This window comes from Crocodylus porosus, unplaced genomic scaffold (assembly GCF_001723895.1).
Source record: "Crocodylus porosus isolate Cpor-Errol unplaced genomic scaffold, CroPor_comp1, whole genome shotgun sequence".
In the NCBI taxonomy this organism is placed as follows: Eukaryota; Metazoa; Chordata; order Crocodylia; family Crocodylidae; genus Crocodylus; species Crocodylus porosus.
In genome coordinates, this window is record NW_017728931.1 from 81835502 (window position 1) to 81858670 (window position 23169).

General features: G+C 40.3%; 1 protein-coding gene across 10 annotated transcripts in view; it reads left to right on the forward strand.

The window, feature by feature from the left end:
- The window catches only part of GRIP1 (glutamate receptor interacting protein 1), a 579208-nt gene that overhangs the window by 497166 nt on the left and 58873 nt on the right, over nt 1-23169 (forward strand). For 5 of the 10 annotated variants that reach the window (XM_019543266.1, XM_019543261.1, XM_019543262.1 and 2 more), the window contains 5 exons: nt 5465-5612; nt 7254-7423; nt 10106-10261; nt 10944-11099; nt 22450-22636. In XM_019543266.1, the coding sequence (XP_019398811.1) occupies nt 5465-5612; nt 7254-7423; nt 10106-10261; nt 10944-11099; nt 22450-22636 (817 nt within the window). The remainder of the gene's footprint in view (nt 1-5464; nt 5613-7253; nt 7424-10105; nt 10262-10943; nt 11100-22449; nt 22637-23169) is intronic. The other 5 variants (XM_019543267.1, XM_019543271.1, XM_019543269.1 and 2 more) reach the window with 3 other exon arrangements.

Genomic DNA, 23169 nt, shown 5'->3' on the forward strand with positions numbered 1-23169 from the left:
TGCCCAGGCTGCTCTTTACTGCACAATGTCTCAAATTTCATTCTGAAAGAGGAAGGGAAAGGCAAATGAGTATATCTTTTTCTTTCTAGTTCCTCAACAACCTCCCTTATCCCCACCAAATGCTTCTCTGTGACACGCCCATCCAGTGTCCTGGTTTTTCACTTTCATCAGCATTCAGGAGAGCAATGGTGTAAGATGGAGGGCTGAAATTGCCTCCTCCAGCTCCACCATTCATTGTGTAAATTTTCTGCAATATAATTCCCTTGCGTTCAAAGGAGATTTGCAATACCTAGAAAAATTACTATGCAACTAAAGTTAGAGTTGTTATGTATTGACAAGGCACTTGGCTTTGGAACAGTCACAGCTGCGAAAGTAGAGTAAGATGTGAGCTCCTGTTCCTTTTTTTTCCCCCCTGAGTATGTTAATACTGCTGCTTCTCTCTCTTAGTGGTGACTGAGATGCAAAACAGTTCCTGGCAGGTTCAGAAACTGAGCTGGGAACAAATACCATCCCTCCTCTTTTTCAGGCTAAAGCTTACATTAGTGTGAGGCTTGAGAAGCTGTTGTTTTCACACGTAAGTAGCAAAAAACAGACAAATTGCCCTTTCTTTTGTGTAAGGTAATAAGAGTTATTCTGAGGATCAGTTGCCATATACGGTATATATGGATTTGCAGCTTTGGAGTGAAGAGCGCATCTTAGTGTGCTCTTACAGCTGTTAGGAACCATTCACTTTGCAGTGGAGTATGAAGATAGATCAAAAGTAATAAATTTCCACTGGATTCTAATCTGTAAATAGTACAGTGAAACAAGCTAGGAAATATTCACCCTCCCTAGGAAAACTTTTGTAAGGAAAGTGGTCTTTTGGGCAGTGGGTTGGTAGTGGGATGCTGATGGTAGTGAATTAGCCACAGCAAATGTCTCCACAAAACTAAGCCTAAAATGAAGTAAGAGGAATTTCCCTTCTTCTCATCGCCTATGCTCTTTCATTACTAGCTCCTTTATGCTTCCACTCAGATTTAAGTGCAGCAGCTATGGGGGTTTTTTGTTTTGCTTTTTGAAGTGCACATCCAGTCTTTAATGTGGATGGTGGTGCTGAAAATCATGATTATGTTTATGTAAATGCCAACTGCTTTTCCTCCCAAGGGTTTCTTAGAACTTAGCATATGTTGACTTATGAAGCTCACAACTGATACAATTTGATACATTGTTTTAGGGGTTCCCCCCTCCCCCTTAGAATTAGACATATTAGGCAAGAGGCAAACACTGAGCCTTGGTTTCAGCAACTTGGGGAATGCCATTTTGCTAAAGGAGTAGTAGGAGCAAGAGAACCTGGATAGACAGAAGAATGAACTTCTTTCCTATGGGAGGTGTTGCATGATAACTGCACACAGGCAGTGTGGCTTGTCAACTGGTTGAAGAGGGGAATACTCAGTATGGGAGAAGAGAGGGAGATTCAAGGGAAGGAATGCATTGCTCTCTGAGAAGAACTGGTTCTGTGTAGAACTGGGTTATAGCATGATTTGATCTTTTGAGGTGTTGATTTAAGGATTACGAGTCTGTAGAGGCAGAATCACAAAGTTTGAGGGACTGGTTAAAAAAAACTCTCAGTTAATTTTGCTCTGATCACACTTTAGGAATATAGCTCAAAGCATTTTTACTGGTTTTGGTTAAAGAACCATGCACCATAACACAGCTGAAAAGCCAGAGCAAGCATTTGTCTCTAAGGTGAATGGGATATGGAACTTGTGGGAAGACTACACTTTCTGGGAGACTCTGTGGTATCTATTTACTACACTAAACATACTAACAATAGAAATACAATGAGGTACCCAAGTATCAGACAAAAGAGTATTGTGCATGTTTCAGTGGATGCTGCGCCTATCCTTTAAATTAAATTACAGTATAACCTCGTCAATCTGGATATCAAATATCTGGAACACTTAAAAATCCAGAACTTTTTAAAACTACGCTAGATTGGGGAGTAGCAGTGGCCAGTCCCAGAGCACCGGAGGGGGAAGCTTGCATACGGCAGCTGCCACTGCCATCCACCACCCCAAGCCGTGGCTCCTCATGGGGCTGCTGCTCCAGATTCATGAGTTTATACTGTATTACTGAAAAAAGACAGAGCTCCTAGCTGCCTCCCCTTCCCTTCCATGTACAGCAGTCAAAAGCTGTGGAGCGCATGCAACTAGGAGCAGGGGTTGGAATTTGTGAAGGGGTGCTGTTCTCATGCTGTTTCAGCTCTGGCCAGGTGAAGCCTGAAGGTATTTATGAGGACTGGACTTCCTGTTTCTACTTTCAGACTTGTTTGCTATGCTTTTATTTTGGGATGAGTGTGAGTTATTTTATGTAAGCCTGTTTGCCTGTTCTTATTGGAGTAGTATATCAAGAACAAGAGTCCTTTTGCTTGCGACGCGAAGTTGACAAATGAAAAGGTGGCCTGCTATTTAACTGAAGAAACATTAACCAAGCAAGGTTGTTATTAGCATGCAGAAAGTAATTTGACTGCCTCTGGGAGGTTTTAATCAAGCCTTGTGTACTGATTGAGATGCACTGCTCGAAAGTGGGAAAACTGATTAACAAATAAAAAAAACTAGAGTGTTTTTCATGCAAACATTCATCAGTGTATCTTATGTAATTACATAGCCAATAAATCAACATAGTGTGTAAGTGCTTCAGTCATGGTGTAAATATCTTAATGACTGGAACATCTTTACACATGAATAATTTATATCTATATGATTCATTTTTCATATCCCTACTTTACTTCTGCATGATAAACTAATCCTTCTCTGTCAGGAGATATGCACTTGATTATCACTTTCTGATTTCTCTTTCTTGTGCTTATTTTTCTCAGTTAGACACACTCCATTTCGTCTCTTCTGCTTTCTCTAATGTTGTTATCTTATTTATTCACCTTGTCTGCCTTAGTTTGCCTTCCCAGTGCATCTTAACAGACATCTGGGAAATAATGCCAAGGCATAAGCTAATCTTGCCTTTAACAAGTAACTTTGCAAGCACTGGGGCCGTATCTTGAAAAACTGACTCAGTCTCATCAGATATTATTAACGTCTTGTTCTCCCCTCTGCTGTTGAGGGGGAACTATTCATTATGGAAAGGACTTGTTAGATGGCCCAGTGCTCAGTGGAAGTTCATTACTTGCAGCACTTCTTTTGGTGCAGCCTTTCACAACAGTATTTCTTATGAAAATTGCTTGGTTCTGCACATAGTGTTATGAGATACTGATGCTCAAAAAGCATTTTGTAGCTCCAAAAATCAGTGGGAAGAAAAGCAACAAAGAAAAAAATGTGCCATGAGCACAGGAGTGGGCCTAAACTCCAGTTCCACTTCTACAGGGAATGTTTTGTTTGACTTTCAGCTAGTCGCACAAAACAGAATTTTCAAAAGTATGCTTTTGGAGGCAAAAGAGGACAGCTCTATGCCCTGGACAGGGGCATGACAGCCACCAAGTGCAGTGGTGACTATTTTTGTACCCTGCCATCTCCCCAAAAGCAGTGCCAGGACTTCTGCCCCACTTGTCTCCCTTACTTCCCCTTTCCCCCATCCTTCCCTGATTATGTTACTGCATTTTGGTGCTTACATTTTTGGGAGTTCGACTTGGGGCCCTTTTGGTCTGGTTTGCAAAGGAACTAAGTGTCCTTTATTTCCACTGATTTCAGTAGTGGCTTTGGATATTCAACACCTGTACAAAATCCCCTCCTCTCCCCCCCCCCACCCCTCCAAGACTCACCTGGGCAGCAGCTTGAGGCTCCATATTGGTGAGTGCCTCTGAAAATGTTCTTCTCTCCCAGTTCTCTATCTATAATCAAAATAATACTGAAGCATTTCCCAGGGGCTTGTTGAGGAATAATTAGGTGTAATGCTGATTATCCACCTAGCACCTTTTACTTCCCTTTGCTTCCTTTCTTTTCTATATGTCTTGTATCTCTGCATATTCTCCTTATAAGCACAGCACACCTATGTGCGCATTAGTCTACAACCTTAATATTTTGGGTTCTATGGTTATCCATGTTCATTTTACCCACTCTTGATACTTTGGTACAGCAGTACTGTACTCCATTTCACATTCTTCCTCTTCTCTGGCATAATTCCAACTTCCATCATATTCTGTGCATTATATGTTGTAAATCATATAAAATTAAATAGAACATCCCATTGCTTCCTTTTCCACACTTATTTTAAAGCCCACATAATGAGCTCCACTCATTTCAGTCCCAGTTACTTGTGTGAAGGGCAGTCATATCTAAAGATTCAGTTGCCTTCCCCTTGCTCTGTGAGCCATGGCCCCTCCTGCACAGTGGAACTTCCATTGATTTTACTCTAGTTTTCTACTTTCTTCACTGACTTAATGTTGTGAGACGAAGGTTAAGACCACTCCTTCTGTCCTAGTTCCCTGTTCTTGTTATAGCTTTGAAATGCACCTTCACATAATCCAATTTCCTGCCACTTACCTCATTTGCTGATTCATAAATAATGATTGTCAGGAATTCCCTAGTAGTTTAGTTTTCACCCTATGGTCACATGTTGTTTTGATACTTAAAAAGCAGCCTATTTTCCCCCTTGTTCTGACTAACAAGCTTCTGTCTTGGGCTTAATTAGCAATTCAACGCTAATAAGAATGAGTCACCAATAAGAACTCTTTGCCAATCTTTCTTTCTGCTTTGTTTAGTGCTTTCTACCTGCTATTTGAGTTGAGTTACTGTCTTTGAAATGTGGGACAGTTCTTCCCCTATGTCACGTACAGGGTATTTATTATACGTATACCCCAGAGTGGCTCCCTATGCATTTCTTTTCTTTGAATATATTTATCTTAGTATTTCTAGTTGTCACACTCCCTTTCTGTTCTCCCTTTTCTGCACAACTGTACTTTCTAACCTCTCTCCCTGCAGGGTCCCTAATAGTTCCTCTCTCCATCCGATTTTCCTTTACCATCTTTATTTTGCTACTTCAGCTGCTGGTTAAGGCCCTCCCCTTCTCCACAAAAGGTGGAACTGGCGTTCACATTTATGCACTTTTAATCTATTCACTTCATACAGATGTGCTGTTCCCACTCAGATACAGGAGCATTTCACATTTTTCTCAGCATTAGTCCTTCAGAACTAATTAATCTGTGTCCCAGCTGAATTTTGACTTTGCGTGCTCATTGAGCCATGTTGCTAGTGCACCTCAGATGTGCACCTTGCATGCATGCTGCATTCTCAGCAATAGCTTTGCCCAGCACAAGCTTCTGAACACCCACAACAATCACATTTACACAGCTACACTTGCTTTCTTTCATTCCACATCCAAAACATAGGCATACCCACTGATTCCATAAACCTACATATGGCTCCTTCTGGAACTCATTTGCTGTCTAAAGAAATAATAGCATCTGTGCAGATTTTATGTGGAAAGAATATGAATTGGTATAATACTGAAGGGTTTTTTTGTCTAATTTTAACAGATTCAGTAGCAACAGCATCTGGGCCACTGCTAGTTGAAGTTGCCAAAACTCCTGGCACTGCTCTTGGGGTTGCATTAACTACCTCGATGTGCTGCAACAAACAGGTCATTGTCATAGACAAAATCAAATCTGCAAGTATCGCAGACAGGTGAGTGCTACGGGACAGCCTGCACTGCAGGTTCATGCATCCATGTTTATCTTTATTTTTGTTTTTTTGTTTGTTTTGTTTTGATTGTTTGTTTAAAAATAAAACTTTCCTTGATATTTTAGATAAGTTTGCCTAAGAAAGTTGCTCTAAAGGCAATTAAAGCTTAAAATTAACCCTTCTTGGCAGACAGTTGCCTGTTTTAGGGATTTCATGACACCATTTACTTTTGCTCATTCCCACCTCCCTTAATTACAGAAAAACAACCCAACCTCAATGCACTATAGGCCATGCCATAAATGAAACACTGTTCTCTGGCATGTCTCAAGACTGTTTGTATATGCTGTGACATGCAAAAAATGTAGAGGTTTGCTTAGCTGTTTTAAATGTAATGCTCCAGCTGTGATTAACAGTAAAAATAAATATCTTGCTGGAATTCTTAAAGTCAATCCCACAGTGTGGAACAGCTGTCAAAGTAAGTAAGTTTTGAGGCTTGCAACCTTGAAGTGTTCTTTTAGGATGCATCATTCATTCTCATGGCGCACAGTGAAATGGAACTCCACATACCTGGATTTCTTTCCTATTAATATTTTAGAATACCACTGAGGTATTAGAAGGACTGGCTTCTTTATTTTGCAGTATTAGATGGGGCAAATCACCTTTTCAGCTTCATTTGAAAAAATCCACCATATGGAGATAAGATTATATTTACATTGGAGAAAAAATTGTTAGCTGTTTTCCCCCAGAGACTCTAATCTCTATATGGAAGCTGTTGGATCTTTAAAAAAAAAATTCCCTAAATGCTGTTTCAGCAGCAGATTTCTCCTGCATGTCCCCAGTCATCCTTCCTTGTAATTTCTCTCTAGCAATGGTGCTGTTGGTGGCACCCACTTGTAGCAGTGAGTCTACAGCTCTGCTGTGGGCTTTACCCTACAGTAGAGCCTTTGAGAGTGACGGCCATTGATCCAGGGGCGCTCTCCAGTTCAGTGGTGCAGGATGCTTTAATTTTCTCCCTCTGTTTTTTTCCCATTCCACAGGGGGTAACCAATTAAAGGAGCTGTCCACTTGACTGGTACGTCGGGATGCTGACTGCTGTGTTTGCATTTCTCAACTCATCCAGTAGCCAGTCTCTTGAGTGCAGCAAGATTTAGCAGCTAGCCCCTAACCTCCCCACCCCCTCACCCCACTCCTCGAGTCACCGTGCTAGCCCTGGTTTCATTATTTGTTTGACTACTGCATAATTTCATCCTCATTTACAGCTTTTGTACTAATACATGTTGGAATATGAATAACTCAAAAAATGATGAACTGGGTGCTTGTGTGAGGAATATGAGCAAGTTAGCTAAATCTCTTTAAGCTCTTGTCATTTTATTCTGCTGCCATTCACACATATATTAATAGTCAGCTACCCCATTCCAGTTCTGTGAGTGGTGTCTTGGCATATACTGCATTTACTGACTTGTATTCAAGATTTGTACTAATAGACTTAAAGTTTAAACAGTGACAGTTCCTATGGATATACAAATTCTTCTCTTAAAAAAACCAAAAAACTCATAGTTGTCATGAACAGTTTGAAGGCAGTAAAACTTATATTCCCAATAAGGAGCATACTTCATCATGCTGAGTTTTTCTCTATTTCCACAGATGTGGTGCATTGCATGTAGGAGACCATATTCTGTCCATCGATGGCACCAGCATGGAGTACTGTACATTGGCAGAAGCAACACAGTTCTTGGCTAATGCAGCAGATAATGTCAAACTTGAGATTCTTCCTCACCATCAAACTCGACTGGCACTAAAAGGGCCAGAACATGGTAAGGGGATGTGTAGTCCTGGGTTCTGCCTCTAATCTTACTTAATCTTTTTCACGTCATCTACCATTCCTAGAAAATGAATGTCAAACCAATTATGTACATACTATTATTTTCCAGTTGCCCAGATTGTGTTCCTGAAAATTTCTTCTGCAAACTGTGCGCTGTGTTTTGTTTTGTTTTATTTTACCACAGATTACCCTCAAAGAGCCTTAAAGATGAGGGGGTAACTACTTCTCATTTAAAAACATAAAGAGACTTGGGGTTTATACTTTTGTAGGCAGATGAAAAAAAATCAAGCTAGGTATTTATAAATTTAGTGAATTCAGAAAAAAAACCTACCATTACCAGTTTTTGGCAGCATATTCACTTGGAAAGGTGTTCTGAATGACTATAGATTCAGCTACTTTCTGTGAGCTCAGATAAGTTCTTGACACTTCTTTTCCAAGCACTCAAAAATACCCAAAAGAAAACAAAAATTGAATTTCCCTTATTGATAAAGTTATCCTTGCCTGCTATATTTCTCAAAGGTACTTAGGTTACTTCACTACTCATTTTAGATGCTTATCAACAGTAGTTTTTGTTTATGTACAGTGTCCTCAAAATCCCTGCCATTTTCTAGTTTACTGCTTCTTGATATTACAAATGTTATGCCAGGGTTTAAGGAAAAGTCCTCCTTTTTCACATCTAATAAAAATAAATTTCTGATCCCAGAATAAAATAGAGAAAATGTATTCATTACAAGGAGACCAAATTAAAAACGAAAAGTTTTATACAAGTTAGCCAAACTCACTTCTTTGTCTTCTGCTGCTCCGTAAATTTTAGTAGAGCGGTAAAATGCTCTAAGATGGAATAGCTCAAATTATTAATGAATTTACCAAAGCCATATATTATACATTTTTTACAGAAGTCTCATAGAATCTAGGCTGTCTTTCTGCAGTCCTAGCAAACTTAATTTATATTACTAGTAACATTCAACCTCATAAGGAATTATTATACCTACCCACAGTACAACCAGAGAGAGAGGGAGAAATCAAAGGCTGCCAGATACTTTCTTGCTGGAAACAGCCTTTTTAATTAATTAGGGCTCATAGCAGCCTAAAATAAGGAAAATCCACTGCCCATATTATCCTTATCAGATGTTAATTTTTATACCACAGTTAAAGCTCAGAAATCACACAGTCTGGGTAGGGCATCAAAAGAAGAATCAATTTAATTCGATTTGTGTTAAATCTGATTCATTAAAACATATTGCCTTGCTCAGGTTGTTACGAGTGTTTCTGGGATTTTCTTGGTCACGTCATCCTCCTTGCTATATTTGTTTTTTTCATAAAGCACTTTGAGGTTACTTCTATTAGATGTAGATCAGTGAGCTGTTCAGGCATCAGGCTATTGTACTGTGAAGGGAAGCTAAATGGTTCTAGCCTGACTCTGGAACTGAATGTCCTAATTTCAGTACAAGTTAACCTCACATGGCTTATACAATATTGTTGGAAAAACACATTTTAATTTAATTTTCCAAGTCAAATATGTTCCTTTCCTTTTCCATTGCCTCATCTACCCTTTGAGTAGCAGCACTTCCCACTATGTGGGCAAACCCTACTTAATACACCAAAGCTTTTATGTCTTAGCCAGTTATAAGATTAGCAGTTCTGTAACAAAAAGTCGAGAAAAATTATAACTTTTTTTCTGGCCATAGCAGAGTTCATGTACTGAATGTAATAGTGTTTGACAATACAGCCAAATCCCTGCCCTGGTTGGTTAATACAACAGTGCAGCCAGCGGGAAATACAGGTCCTACCCTGCAGTATTCCATCTTGTTCAGAGCGTACAGGCCACTTTGTGCAGAGTAGTTCATCTCTATTCTAAAAATGAGGTATCTTTAATCTGCTGTACTGAGCTTTTGGCCTGTTGGCCAACACATCCTTCTTACATCCCCCTTTAATACAAATGTTGGCCACCCTGCCTCATTAAGAAGCATCCCAGACTCATTCTTATGAGAAGAACTCAAACATGGCCTTAACTTCTGTCTAGGAAGAAATAATTCCTCTGAGAATTTCACTGCACAACAATAAATAGTGACATTGGATTTTTGCTGTGATTTGATTAATCAGACCCTAAGATAGGATTTTTTTGCTGATGGCTGAGAGAAGTAGTTTATTCCCCAGGACAATATAATGCCAGTGATGGATGCTGGCAAAATGAAAATGTCAAAGCAATAAATTGAGATGACTGACGTGTAAATCACTTCGTTGTGGGAACAGTGATTTATGGTTCCTTTTTTAATATATACGAGTACAACTAATGCGGGTGGAGACTTGCAAAGCCTTAATTAGTGATCCTCTATTATATATCTTGATAATGTTTTCTTAAGTATTTTTCTAAAGAAAGTTTTAATCAAAGCTGGTAAGGTCAGAGGGAGATGAGAAAGACTACTCTCTCTTTCTTTTTAAAAAAAGCCATCAGAAGTATTATTTCTGAGATGAAGAAAAGTTTGCATCCCTGACTGCCAGTGAAGGGACAGAGCCTGCTTGCTTGTTTGCTTATTTATTTATATGTTTGTTTATTTATTTATCTTTCAAAGTGCTTTCATTTTTGTTGCTTTTTATTTATGTAATTCAGTTACCTCTCCCTCTTCTCTGGTCCTTTTTGTTTTCTGATTTCGTCATCCCTTCATGCGGGCAGTGAAGGTTCAAAGGAGCAACAGGCAACTTGCGTGGGATTCCAGTGCCAGCAACCACAGCAGCCTCCTCACCTATCACCATTATAACACCTACCACCCTGACCATTGCAGGATGCCAGCCTTGAAATGCCAGAAAACTCCTCCTCAAAAAGGCCTTCGTAATGTTCCACACGTTTTCCTCCTGACATTTTTCTTTCCTTCGTCCTCCTCCTCCTCCTTTTTTCCCTCCTCTCCCTCTCAAACTTTTTTCATTTCAGGCACTAAAATCTTTCAGTTTTATGCTGTTACTTTTTTTCATAGCATGCCCTGCCAAGGTCTTTCTGACATCTCAGGCCTCTTTTTTGTCTCTGCAATCAGCAGCCTTTGTAGATGGAGAAAAGCTTTAAGATTTTCAGGTACCCAATTTTTCAGCAATATGACTAGGTCATTAGCTTTGAATACAAAGAATGGCCTGCAAAATTGATATCAGAAATCACCTAGCAAGAAGGCATGACTGGAGTCAATGTGTCCAGGCACATTGATTTACATTGCTTCATGGTTGTGTATACTTATTTTATGTACTTTGCTTAAAGTAAGAGAGAAACTATTTAATTTTATGTTTGTATCTATAGTGTGTCTGCTATTCTCTAGGTACTTTCATATCTCACAGGGCATTGAAATTCTGGTTGTGATTTTATCTAGGGTCACTCACTAAGTTTGAGAGATGTTTTTTGTTACTAAATACACACAGATCATTTTTGTGTGCCATACACCTTGTCTGATTCATTAGTGAGTTACAGGCATGTACTACGCTAGTCCCTGAGATAGAGTACGATGTGCCAAGTATTCCATTTCTTACAGCAGCTTTGGTGTCTTCATCCTTCTCTCCTACCTCCATGAGTGCATACAGCCTGAGTTCCCTGAACATGGGGACCTTACCTCGCAGCCTCTACTCCACCAGCCCACGCGGAACAATGATGAGGCGGAGAATGAAAAAAAAGGACTTCAAAAGCTCGTGTAGGTGATAACAGCATGTATTTGAAATGTGTGAGAAATAGGGGGTGGGGAAACAAAATCAGAGCTCAGGCATAAAGTAACTATAGTAAAGAGAAGTGATCAGAGAAGGACCATTGTTTCTGTGTTAGACCTGGGAAACAGGAGACAACAGTGTACGTAGTGCACTATAGCCAAGAGTAGCATGAGTTGAATACATCTAGCTTGAATAACACCTATATAGGTGTATATATACCATGTATACATTGCTATATTAATAATGGATATATTGTTACCTATATGTACTATGTAATAATATTATTATCATATACTTTGCCTCAACAAATACTGGATGGGTTTGCAGTTCCAGTAATGAAAGTGATATTAAAATTCTTTTTTGCCTTTTCCTTCTCCCCATTTTCCCTTGGGAATAGAATTCCTAGTTAAACATTCAAAAATAGACTCTTGGTAGATTCAGCTTTCCACTCTCGTTACCACAGCATCATAGCTAGTCTAACTATAGAACATACATTTAAAGACATATGCATGTTTTGGTGGATTGTGGGAAGTAGAAGATAATAGTGAGGACTGTTTTATCAGATTGCAGTAATACAGTTCCAAAGTTGAAGTTTTGATGAAGATAATTTTCTGTAAAAGTAACAGTATAGTTTACTATATTGGATGTTTGCATTGGTTAAGTCGTGCACCTATTTGATCTTCACAGCTACAGTTTTTATTATGGGTTTTATTTTTTTTTTATCAATGTCTGGTTCAGAAATGTATTTATTTTCTTGAGGGGGAGAGACAGATTGTGCAAAACCAGATTAGCCATTAGCTTGGAGATCACAGCTTTCACCAAAGATATGAGAGAGACAGGTTTAAGTCCCTGCTCTCCATGATTTGGAATGGAGACTTACGCAAGGGTTTCCCATGCCCCATGCAGGTGTCCAAACACCTGAACTTTTACTTGTTCTGGGGTGAAGGGTTCTCAGTTTTTTTCTCTTGGGGTTGTTTCACTTTGTATGGAATTTTAAGTATACACCAGGGCAGAGAAAAGACTATGTGACCTAGTGTTTAGGACATTTACTTGTGATATGGGAGAACTTTGGTTCAAGTGTTTGACCTGAAATCTCCTGCAGGGATTTAGACCTGGGTCTCTCTCTGTTACTGAGCTATTGAGTAGTCTGGGTATGGTCGGGAACACACTCGATCTCTCACTCTCATTTTTCATGACAGTCGTTTAAGAAGGTCTTAATTTCATCCCAACAAGAGAAATGCCAAATGCTGAAATCTTTATTTGTTTTGTAAAACAAAATTCCTTTTTTCCAGTTAGCCCAATAAATAGCTTCACACTTGAATGAACCACAGAAAACCTACATGTACATATCAGTAATAGTATGGGACTCCTTTGGCATGCAACTCAATGCTTTTAAAATCAATAGATAACTCTTGATTTCAGGATTTTGTTTATTGCTATTCACAGAATTGTAAAAGGCATCATATGTGACCCCATTGGTCAATGACAAACATAACTCAGGAGGGGAGGGCATGTTTCCAATAGGCAAGACACACACTGGCTAGGATTCTTTAATCTCTTCCCATCGTGTCAGTTATCAGAACACGATTAGCTCTTTTTTTTTCCCCTTTGATAAAAAGTATCTCAGGGACACAAGTCATGATAGAACAGCTTCCAAAATTCCTGCATTTTAAAACTGTCAGGATAGAATTACCTGGATGCTCTTGCCATGGCTAAAATTTAAAAAAATAAGGTAGATAGGTATATAATTCACCTTGTGGTGCTTACACATCCCCCAAGTCCTCAAGTTGGTAAGTTTAATTTATTTTTTTCATTTTTTAGTTTATAAGACTGTATCTAAAACCAAAAACCAAAAGAATTACAAGACTCATTACAAAAATGTAGACTCTGGAATAAATATGCAGAAAAGAAAATCATCCAACCTCATCAGAATAAAGTCTTTCCCAGGAGCTTGCCTAGCTGACCCATCTACCCCCCATTTCTTTCAGGAAAAGTCTAAGGAAGCAGACTTTGCAAAGTTGCATGGAATTTCAAGAATATAATAATGACATTTAGTATTGGCTAATGCATTTGTGAGTTTCAGTTAGAACAATAACATTATTGCTAAGTTTTGTGTTTTTATATACTTCCCTTTTTAATATATGATTGTATTTGCAGAAAAAAATAGAAACCTTGTTTCACAAAAAAAATACATTTGTCATTGACTTAAATAGAGCTCTACACAAACATAGGATTGGCCCAACTAGCACTCTGATGAAATCATAGAAACATAGTGGTGGAGGCAACCTTAGGTGCATCTCTACATGCCCCTGACTGTACATTAGTAGTGCACAGTCCTGGTGGCACATGCTTATTTTTGGATGCTACATTGCCATAGGCATGAGCTATGGCGGCATAGCTCATCACTGTGGCAATGCAGTGTCGGCGTCATAGTTTGTGCCCACCGATGCTACGTCACCATAGCAACAAGCTACATCAATGTAGCATTACATGCAGACACGCCCCTTGAGTATCAGGTTATCCAAGCTCAGGGTCAGTGGTTTTGGAACTGCTGGACAAAGATAAACTTTTACTGTTTTCTCTAACAGACAAGTTTATTTAGGGAGTAAAAACTGTGGACTTCCACCACAGCACATGTCATCACCTTTAAGCAAACACTTACTATTGCCCCCCAAAATGGCAGTTTCTTGCCAAGGTAAATCAGCTTTGACTTTTGTGGGGAAGAGCCCCAGGTGAAACTGAGGGGAATTTTTTTCTTTACGTGTCCTTTAGGAGTGCAAATCTTTTTAGGTAGCTGTACTCTTAGGCCTTGTACAGATATTCAGTTTCTCCTGGAAGAGTTGCTGCTTTCCCAGGAGAAACCATGTGTGCGGTTGTTCAGGCTTTTTTTCTTAGAGTAAAAATGGCCATGCCAGGAGAAAAATAACCTGGGAACAGCCAGTGTTAAATCACTCCTGGGAGAATTTCTCTTGGGAGAGTGAATATCTGTACATACTGTGGCTTCTCTCAGAAGAGAACTTGATCTTCCAGCACCTCCGCTCCCTGCTTCTCTCAGGTAGACAGTAAGATACTCGTGCTCCTCACAATCCCCACGTTGTGCTGCAGGGAAATACAAGCTGACCTCGGGCAGTCTGGGTTGGCCAGTCAGGGTTGCCCTATGCACTTCCGCTATCTTATCACCAGGCTGACTAAGGGAGCCTGCAGAGCACACTGAGATTTGTGCACAGGGGCCTACTTTGGCTGCACAGTGTCAGCACTATAAGCTCTCCGCTTCCAGGGCCTCAGTATTCAAATGTCTGTAGACACGGCTCTGGGCAAGTTTCTCTATCAGGAGACCAAACCAGGGATAATTCTCCCAGATTATTTGAATGTGTTTACACAACCTTAAATAGATATATTTTTAATCTGATCAACCATTTAATGCAGTACCTGTATTGACCTGCTAATGCATTCTGTTGCATCATTTGAAAAACTGTCAATCCCAAATAAGGGATTGCTGAAATTAGACATTTAAAAGTATGTATGCTCTCTTGCATGTGCATGTATATGTCCACACATGGAAAAATAGTGGGATTATTACATAAATACTGCTTTGGAAAGCAGTAACAGTAAATGCTGCCTATAGCAAAATAGTTCCTTAGATTCTGCTATATTGTAAAGCAGAGGTCTGTCTGTTCAGTTGAAGAAACATTTATTACCTAAGGCAATTTTATTACTGCTATAGACCCTGGTGACAATCATGACTCGTTTTACTATGTTTTTAAGAATTGTTTTTAATGCATGTAAGTCTTTCCATGAAATTCACCTGAGTGCAAAGGACCAATATAAGGCCCATAAAATAGCCACTTATGTGGTTCATGGATTTTGTACTGGTCCTTTGCATAAGAGAGAATGTCATTCTTCAATTCCATAAGAAGTTCAATTGCAGTCTCCTAAGAATAGTTTTACATTTAGAAAGCTTTGGGGGGTAGCTGCCAACCATGAAAGGATGTTAATCTTCATGCTTCAAAGTTTAAAACAATCTTTGTTAGACATAGGATGATACTTATATGGAGGGGGGAAGGGAGGAAAGTCATTCCCTATTTGTTTGACACCTTTCACATAAGCAAGTAGCAATAACTATTTCCAGAAAGTATGTCCATACTGAAGTCCCAGGCACAGCACAGAGAAGGGTAAAGTCTAATTTACTCTTCTTCTTGGGGTATTTTTGGAATCAATGATGAGCTCTGTCCTGCTGTACCTAAACTGTTACCAGCCACTGAACCAGGTAATTTAAAAGTAATCAGATATTTTTTCACTGTAATATAGCATTGTCTAGTACACTACAGGATAGCTGTACCTGGAGACAGACACTACATTAAATAAACCTTGTGTGTGATCCAGTGAAGGAATTCCTATGATCCTTAAGGAAAATGACTGCTCCTGCTGCTAAGTAGAGGGTTTTGGACAAGACTGCTCTTCTTGTGTGGAGCTCATGGAAACTAGCTATGTCCCTGTTTGACAACCCAAGTTTATGCCAGATATAGACTGTTGCTATTTGTTAAGGCAACAGCAAGTTATATTTTTGATTTGGTGACCAATTTCTAGCCAATCAGATTGTGATATCTTTTAAATGCAAGTTTTAGCACTTCTGTTTCCTGAGGTGTAAGAAAAGAATGTACTAGTAAAGAGTGCTTTGAATTTTTCATTGCTTCTTGTTTAGGAAAACATGCATAACTTATATAATCATCCCATGTTTGTGATAATAAAGTGTGATTGGGTAAGGTACAATAAACACTTCATTGCTGTAAGTTTGCAGTGGCATATTACTTCTGCAGGGCTTCCCAAATGGAGTTATAAAATGGAAGGCTCCTCTTGCATCACCTTTTATATATTCCACTTAATTTGTTTTTCACCATTAAGCTTCCTCTTCCTTTTCAACTTTGAAGGATGTTACTTACCATGGAAACAATGTCATTGTTGTTTGAGTAAAATTTAGACCCCCCAAAAGCTATACGATGGGGCTATATAAATGCCTAGACACAAACTGGTACCAAGTGCTTATGTAATAGTTACCATAGACATCCACCTGGTAGAAATTAGGGCTGGACTTGAGTCTATATGATTTGGTTTTCACAAGACCTCATGTATCATATTTTGGTTACTCCAGCTGATTAATCCATTGCATATAAAAATACGAACCATTTTACCTTCTTCAATGTTCCCCTGCTAAATATAACATTAACCTAATAAAATAATACTCCTAATCCACTTTAAATACTTCTGATACTGCTTCTTTGACATTTAGGAGGATAAAAATAAGAAATATGTTGCCCAAAACTCAACATTGCATATCTACATAGCAAACCAGCCTTCAGCATTTTTAATAACTTACATTGAGAGCATTTGTTGTAACAGCCAATCTCATTGTCCTCTGTATGTATAGAAGCATGCAGTAAACTAAGCCCAGTAATAAGCAGGCCTGTTTGCTTCCTTGTGGCTTATTTCTTAATGGGTATTCTTCACACACAGGCTCTGACTGCTTGCAGTCATATTCCTGACAAATTATAGGACCAGGAGGACATCCAGAGATTTGGAGTGCAGTTCTAAGAAACATCCAGACATTCAAACGTTTATCCAAACTGTCTCAGTTTCTGAAGGCCCTAACCAACCTGTTATCTCCATTTATCCATGATGCCATTTAAGATGGAGGTCTGATAGCCTTAACCCTTCTTCCCCTTTTATCATATACAGAAGTTATTTCTACCCACACACAGACATTGAATTTTCAAGGGACAGAGCTGTCATGCAAAGGCTGTCCCCTCCCCCATTTACAGAGCCTTTTTGATGTCACTCAGGCAACTGGATATGGTACTTGTGTGGTCCCTATTGCTGTCATTTTTAAACATACAGGATCTAGAAGTTTTTCCACAGATGCCAAAGCCTTAGTGCTGCGTGGGTGTCTACAGAGGTTGGCATCTTACAACTGTACAAGTAGGTTTTGAGGGCAGCATTGTGCCACCCCTTCTTCCGCCCACCCCCGCCCCATGGAAATGTATTGGTTGATTGAGATTTTTTTTCCTTTTACTTCAATGTTAACAACATTTACTTTCTAGACACCAACATTGTTAAAGTGTTAATAGTGCTAATGTTAAGCCATCTGTGACTATTCTTAAAAATTAAGCCTGCACTTAACTGTTCTTAAAAGAAAAATAGTGGAACCATTAATGTTCTCCTTAGGTATCTGCAGAAACAATGACAAAGTTATTGAGCTACTTAGATGCCTGCTGAAGAAGGGATTGAGACATGGATGGGCAACAGGGATGTGGCCAATGAGTAGAATAAGTGTGGTTTAGTGTTTAGGAAAAGAGCTTGTTGAAACAAAGCTGTGTGAAGTTGGAAGCTATGATCCAGAAACTTCTAGAATGGGGCGGACAATTATTTCAGCTGGAGGGCCACTTCACAAGTTTTGGTGTAGCCTCACCCTTTGATGGGTGCTGCGCCCTCCCCCGGTTGCCATCTTGGGACTGGAGGTCCCACCCCCTAACCCCTGTCCTTTGCTACCGGAAGTCCCCCCACTTGCCCCAGAATTACTCCTTTTGGGAGGGAGGGTGCTGCCATCTTTTAACTGGAAAAAAAATAATTCATATACTAAAAAAAATCAAACATTTGCTATAACTTATTTTAATTTTGTTTTAAAAAAAAATTTTTGTCCTGATTTCTTTGTGTTTTCCTAGTGTATCTAGAGGTGATTGCATAGCAGCTCAAAATATACTCATATATTGTGTGGAGGGGGGTAAGGGGGTGTATGTGTGGTGGGGTGTGGGGGATGTGTGTGTACGGCGTGGGTGGGGTGTGTGGAGAAGGGTCAGGAGTGGGTGTGGAGGGGTGTGTGTGTAGGGTATGTGGTTGAGGTGGGGGTGTGTGGGGTTATGGTCGGGGTGGAAGAGAGTGTGGGTGTGTTTGGGGGTATGTGGGATGGTATGTATGTGGGGGGTGGTCCTTGGAGTCCATGGAGTATGCCAGTCTCTGGGTCTGCAGGTGGTGCCAGTCTTGGCCAGCCCCATAACACACAGCTCCCCCTGCTCCCACCCCAGTCCCTGGCCACAGGTGGCAGCAGTGTGTGGCACCAGCCCCACCCAGCCCCATAATACACAGTTCCCACCCAAGTCCCTAGCTGCATATGGTAGCAGTGTGTGGGACCAGCCTCACCCAGCCCAGTAGCATTCCCAGCCCAGCCCCTGGCCACATGTGGTAGCAGGGTGTGCAGCCAACCTCACCCGACCCCATAACACGCAGCTCCTGTGCTCCCACCCCAGGCACTGACCGCACATGTTGACAGGGTATAGGGCCAGCTCCACCCAGCCTCATAACTTGTAGCTATCATGCTCATACCCAAGTCCCTAGCTGCAAGTGGTGGCATCGTGTGGGGCCAGCCCAGCCTGGCCCAATAATGCTCCCACCCCAGTCCCCAGCTGCACTTGGTGTCAGGGTGAAGGGCCAGCCCCGCCTGGCACCACAGCGCACGGCTCCCTGTGCACCCACCCCTTTCCTCCAGTGGGAAGCCCCTAGTGGGCCCCTTACCCGAATTCCCATTCTTGCAGACAGAGGGATGGAAACAGCCTGAGGGTGGCCAGGCAAAGGCCTCTACGAGGCAGAGGCTTCTTGTCTCTAGTACCCTTAGCTCAGGGCTGGGGGCAGATCAGGCCAGGCTGAGGTGGGGGGGGTAGTTGCTTAGCAGCCAGAGCTGCACCTCCTGCAGGGATGCCCAGGGCCAGGGCTTAGGGAGGGGCCCTGTGGGATGGATGCAATTGCCTGATGGGCCGAATCCAGCCCGTTGGCCATATTTTGCCCACCCTTGTTTTAGAAGGTTGTTGGGGCATTTGATAACATGTTTCTAAATGTATCTGTATTTTTAATCTAAAAGTGTTGAAAGCAGTAAATGGCCATTTCACGTTTTTATTGTAGTAAATGAGAAAACTGGAGCTCATGACTGCAGTTAGCTTATTAGCATTTTCATGTAATGGGGGTTCAGATTGTCTCACAATCAGGCATTTTTAAAGTGCTTTGCAGCTATACGCTTCTGTCAGGACACGGCTATAGAGCACCTTCAGGGGCCCAACTGCATGACAAACTGTCATTTCTGTCAAGGCCCACAGTCTTAGTGTAAATTTGTCTTTGTTCAGTTAGCAACAAAGAGCAGGAATCATATATGCATAAAATCAAGAACAAATTGAAAGAAGCTGTAGACCCAGTCAGTTTCTTATTTCACAGAAGTATACCCTGATACAAAGGTCACAAGTAAAATCAGCCCACAAAGAAGCTAAAAAGTGACTGGCAGGATATAATCTGAGTTCCTTCTTTCTCATCTCACATTTAAACTTGAAGATCCTGATTTCTGCTCCAGCCCTATGTTTGGAACTAGGTCATATCACAATTCATTGCACCAAAATGATGGAAAGCTGTCCAGGTTAAATCATAGGAGACAACTGAATTCAGAATTTTGTCAGTTCCTAAAAGATCTGAACTTCTGTATAGCCAGCTTGACATTAATCAAGTGTGATTTTAGCACATTCAGATTGGTTTTGTCAAAACTTTATGACAAGTTAAGAGCTGAAGAGTATGTTGAGAAAAGTATATTGATATTTAATGGCAAACTGGGAAACCTAACTAGTTAGGCTGTGGCTTAGTTATTGTGTTCTTGTGCTTTACTTGCAGAATTGTAAGCTTTTCATCCTGGAAATTATGTGCCTTCCATGAGTGAAGAAGCTGTCTTCCAAGCCTGTTAGGTTTGCCCAAATGGTTTGTAGAATAAGATTAGACAATGCACAAAAAAGGAAGATGACAAAAGGAAGGGATGTGGCAACGTAAGAAAGGGAAGATGATAAGAATAATCAGTAATTAGGGCTCATGATAGTCCATAAGATTATAGGTATTCTTTTTTATTATTTATTTAATTTTTTTGAACATTGATTTTGTAAGAGCTACATATCATTGTTAGGGTGGTGCCTCATCAAGTGTGTGGAGGATGAGAGAAAAAAAGGAAGAGACAGTGTTGAGGGCCTGAGCTAAATCCCTGAACAGCTTCCTGTTGACTACCATGGGTATCGAATCAAGACCCAAGTTTGTAGAATCATATGAACCTGAAAGTCAAAGCAAACGTCTGGAATTTTAAACCCTAAACTGAAGGAAGTGTTTACGTAGTCCCTCAGAAGTAGGGTGACTGTATCTCCCTGTTTGGCTAGGACAGTCCCGGATTTTGGAGGCCGGTCCCGGCTGGCCAGTGAAAATGAAAACAAGCGTCACAAGCATGGGGTATGGAGGCAGAGCGGCAGGAGCTGTGAAATAGGAAGCCCTAGCAAACAGCAAAATTGCCTTAAAATAATTTAGCTTCATTAGTGAAATGACCATTAGTACTAATTGTTACTTCACAGGTGATGGTTAATACCTATGAAGTAAAAAAAACACAAGCCATTGATTCCCTGCAGCCTACAGGGATGAGGGGGAACAGGGGCAGAAGCAGGGATAGTGTTCCAGATTTCCCATTGTCCCATATGGTCAGCCTACTCAGAAGGGAAACCACTGAGACTTGAGGACTGTTGCTCTAACAATATCTAAAATGCAAAAACAAGCAGCAGTTTTGTTTTACTTCCTAAAACCTTACAAAGCTCTTAAACTGCCCTCAGATAAGCCATGAAACCTTACTTAATTCATTGTAGGCAGTGCCAGAAGAAATGGGCCTTGAAGGAATTTAGAGGAGGGCAGGGTAGTAGCATAGATTTATAAAGGGAGAACATTTCAGGACTATAAGTGTTGAAAAACTTAGGAATACTGTTACAGTATTGCTCTGCTGGTTTGACTAGAAACCAAAAGAATTAGTCTCTGTCCTATGTATAAGATGTGTCTTCTAATGTCTGCATATAAACAATGATAAAAGAACTCATTAGGTAGATATCAAAGTACCCGAGGTGCAGCCTGCTCCTTTTCTGAGTATCTGTGACGAATCTCAGTCATTTTTCTCTTGACTTGTCCTGCAGTGCAGCAAGTTCAAATGAGCTGTGTATAAACAAAGAGTATAAAAAAACCTATCAGTAACACGGGTATCTTAATAGCATGGAGGAGCATTTCTGTATGAGATCGTCAGCTTTTCTGAAAAACCATATAGAGCCTTAAATATGTTTATATATACTGGTTTATAATTCAGGAAAAGTTGGTTAATTGATCTTACGTATTTCAAATAGTTGAATGTTAAGTTAATAAATAGTACTCATGACAGATAGTGAAGACATAAATTCTTTTTTAGCAGCATGCCTAGAGCACTTGCCTAGTGCTAATACATAATGCATTAGAGTAGGATTTTCAAAAGAGCCTTTTATGAGAATTTGGTTGAAAGTCAGTGGGAGCTGGACATCTGCATCCTGTATGTCTCTGGCAGATGTGCAGTTATAGGATCTGATGTGCAATCCCTACAATAATACTTCCTGCCATGCCACACATGCATGTCAGGTGGTGCGATTGTGGGATCCCATCACACTATCTTGCCCGTGCAGGGGAAATCTGGTGTTAGGCTCCTCCTGCACTGGTAAGTAGCAAGTTCCTGCAGCTGGGAGCTCAGATCACTGAGAGCTCTCAGCCATGGGAGAGTGCATGGTGTGCCCCAACAGCTGGGAGCCACATGTTCAATTAATGTCTTGATAGGAACAAAGTTATTACACAAAATATATGTAATTGCACAGCTGCCAGGAACATACAGGATGTAGATGTCCAACTCCCACAAACTTTCAGCCTAATTCTCAGAAGAGGCTCTTTTGAAAATCCCACTCTAATGCATTATATATTAGCACTAGGTAAATGCTCTAGGCATGCTGCTAAGACAGGAGTTATGTCTTCACTATCTGTAGTGAGTGCTGTACTATTTATTAACTTAACGTTTGACTATTTGAATTACATAAGTTCAGTTAACCAACTTTTCCTTCTTTTGACACACCATTAACTGCATTAACATGTGGCCAGGTAACTATTCTATATGCGATTAACTGGTTAATCACTTCTTAAGTATAATGTGCCAGGGGCCTTAGGTTCTTTTGAGAAGTCTATCCTGTTTCAAGAAAGTTATTCAGACAACTGCCTTTTTTTTGCTGAAGGGAGTAACATTAGATTGTAAAACCAGATATTTTCTATTCTGTTATCTATCATAATATCATTTATAAACTTTGCCCTCAATAGAGTTTGAAAGAGGCTGGTAGTCTCTGGAATTCAGTGAGCTTATTGTGTAGTAGGTGAATTATGTCAGAAAACAATTACATTTTTACTACCTGTGTCTGAATGTCTTTCCCTCTGGTCTGCTCTATTTTATAGTGTCTTTAGCCTCTAGCACTGTTGGTCTGGCTGGGCAGGTTGTCCACACAGAAACTACAGAAGTAGTGCTGACAGCTGACCCCATTGTAGGGTTTGGGATACAGCTCCAGGGTAGCGTGTTTGCCACTGAGACGTTGTCTTCTCCACCTCTGATTTCATATATTGAGTCTGACAGCCCCGCAGAAAGGTGAGGCTTTTTGAGATGATTGCTCCTAACTATATTTTCCTAAGTGTTCCTGGGATTATTTTGGGTTGGTCGCTTTGAGATTTCTGATAAATTACGCAGCATTGCTCAGTGGAAATATGATACATAATGAATTCTTTGTTCTGACAATAAAATTTTATATTCTTGAACAGGTATAAGAAGAATAACAAGCACCAGTGCATTTACTTTGCAGATTCTTCCATAGTGAAACTGGAGGCTATGTTAATTAAAGGGGGGGGGCAGAGGGCACTCCATAAAAAATTCTCTGACATGCAGAAATTTCTTGTGCCATAGGGAGAACCCCATCTGTCTTTGCTGCAGTTTAGTTCAGATAAAATCTTAGGAAGTACTGGTCCTGAATTATTAATTATATCTTTAGAATATTTAAAATGTACTTGCATGCTTACATTTGTTGTTCATAATAATGCAGTTTCATACAGCTCCACATTAGCTCAGTAGTCAGTCCAACTGCTGGCTTCTAGACCTACAACGTACATAGGCTGTTGAATTGTGAT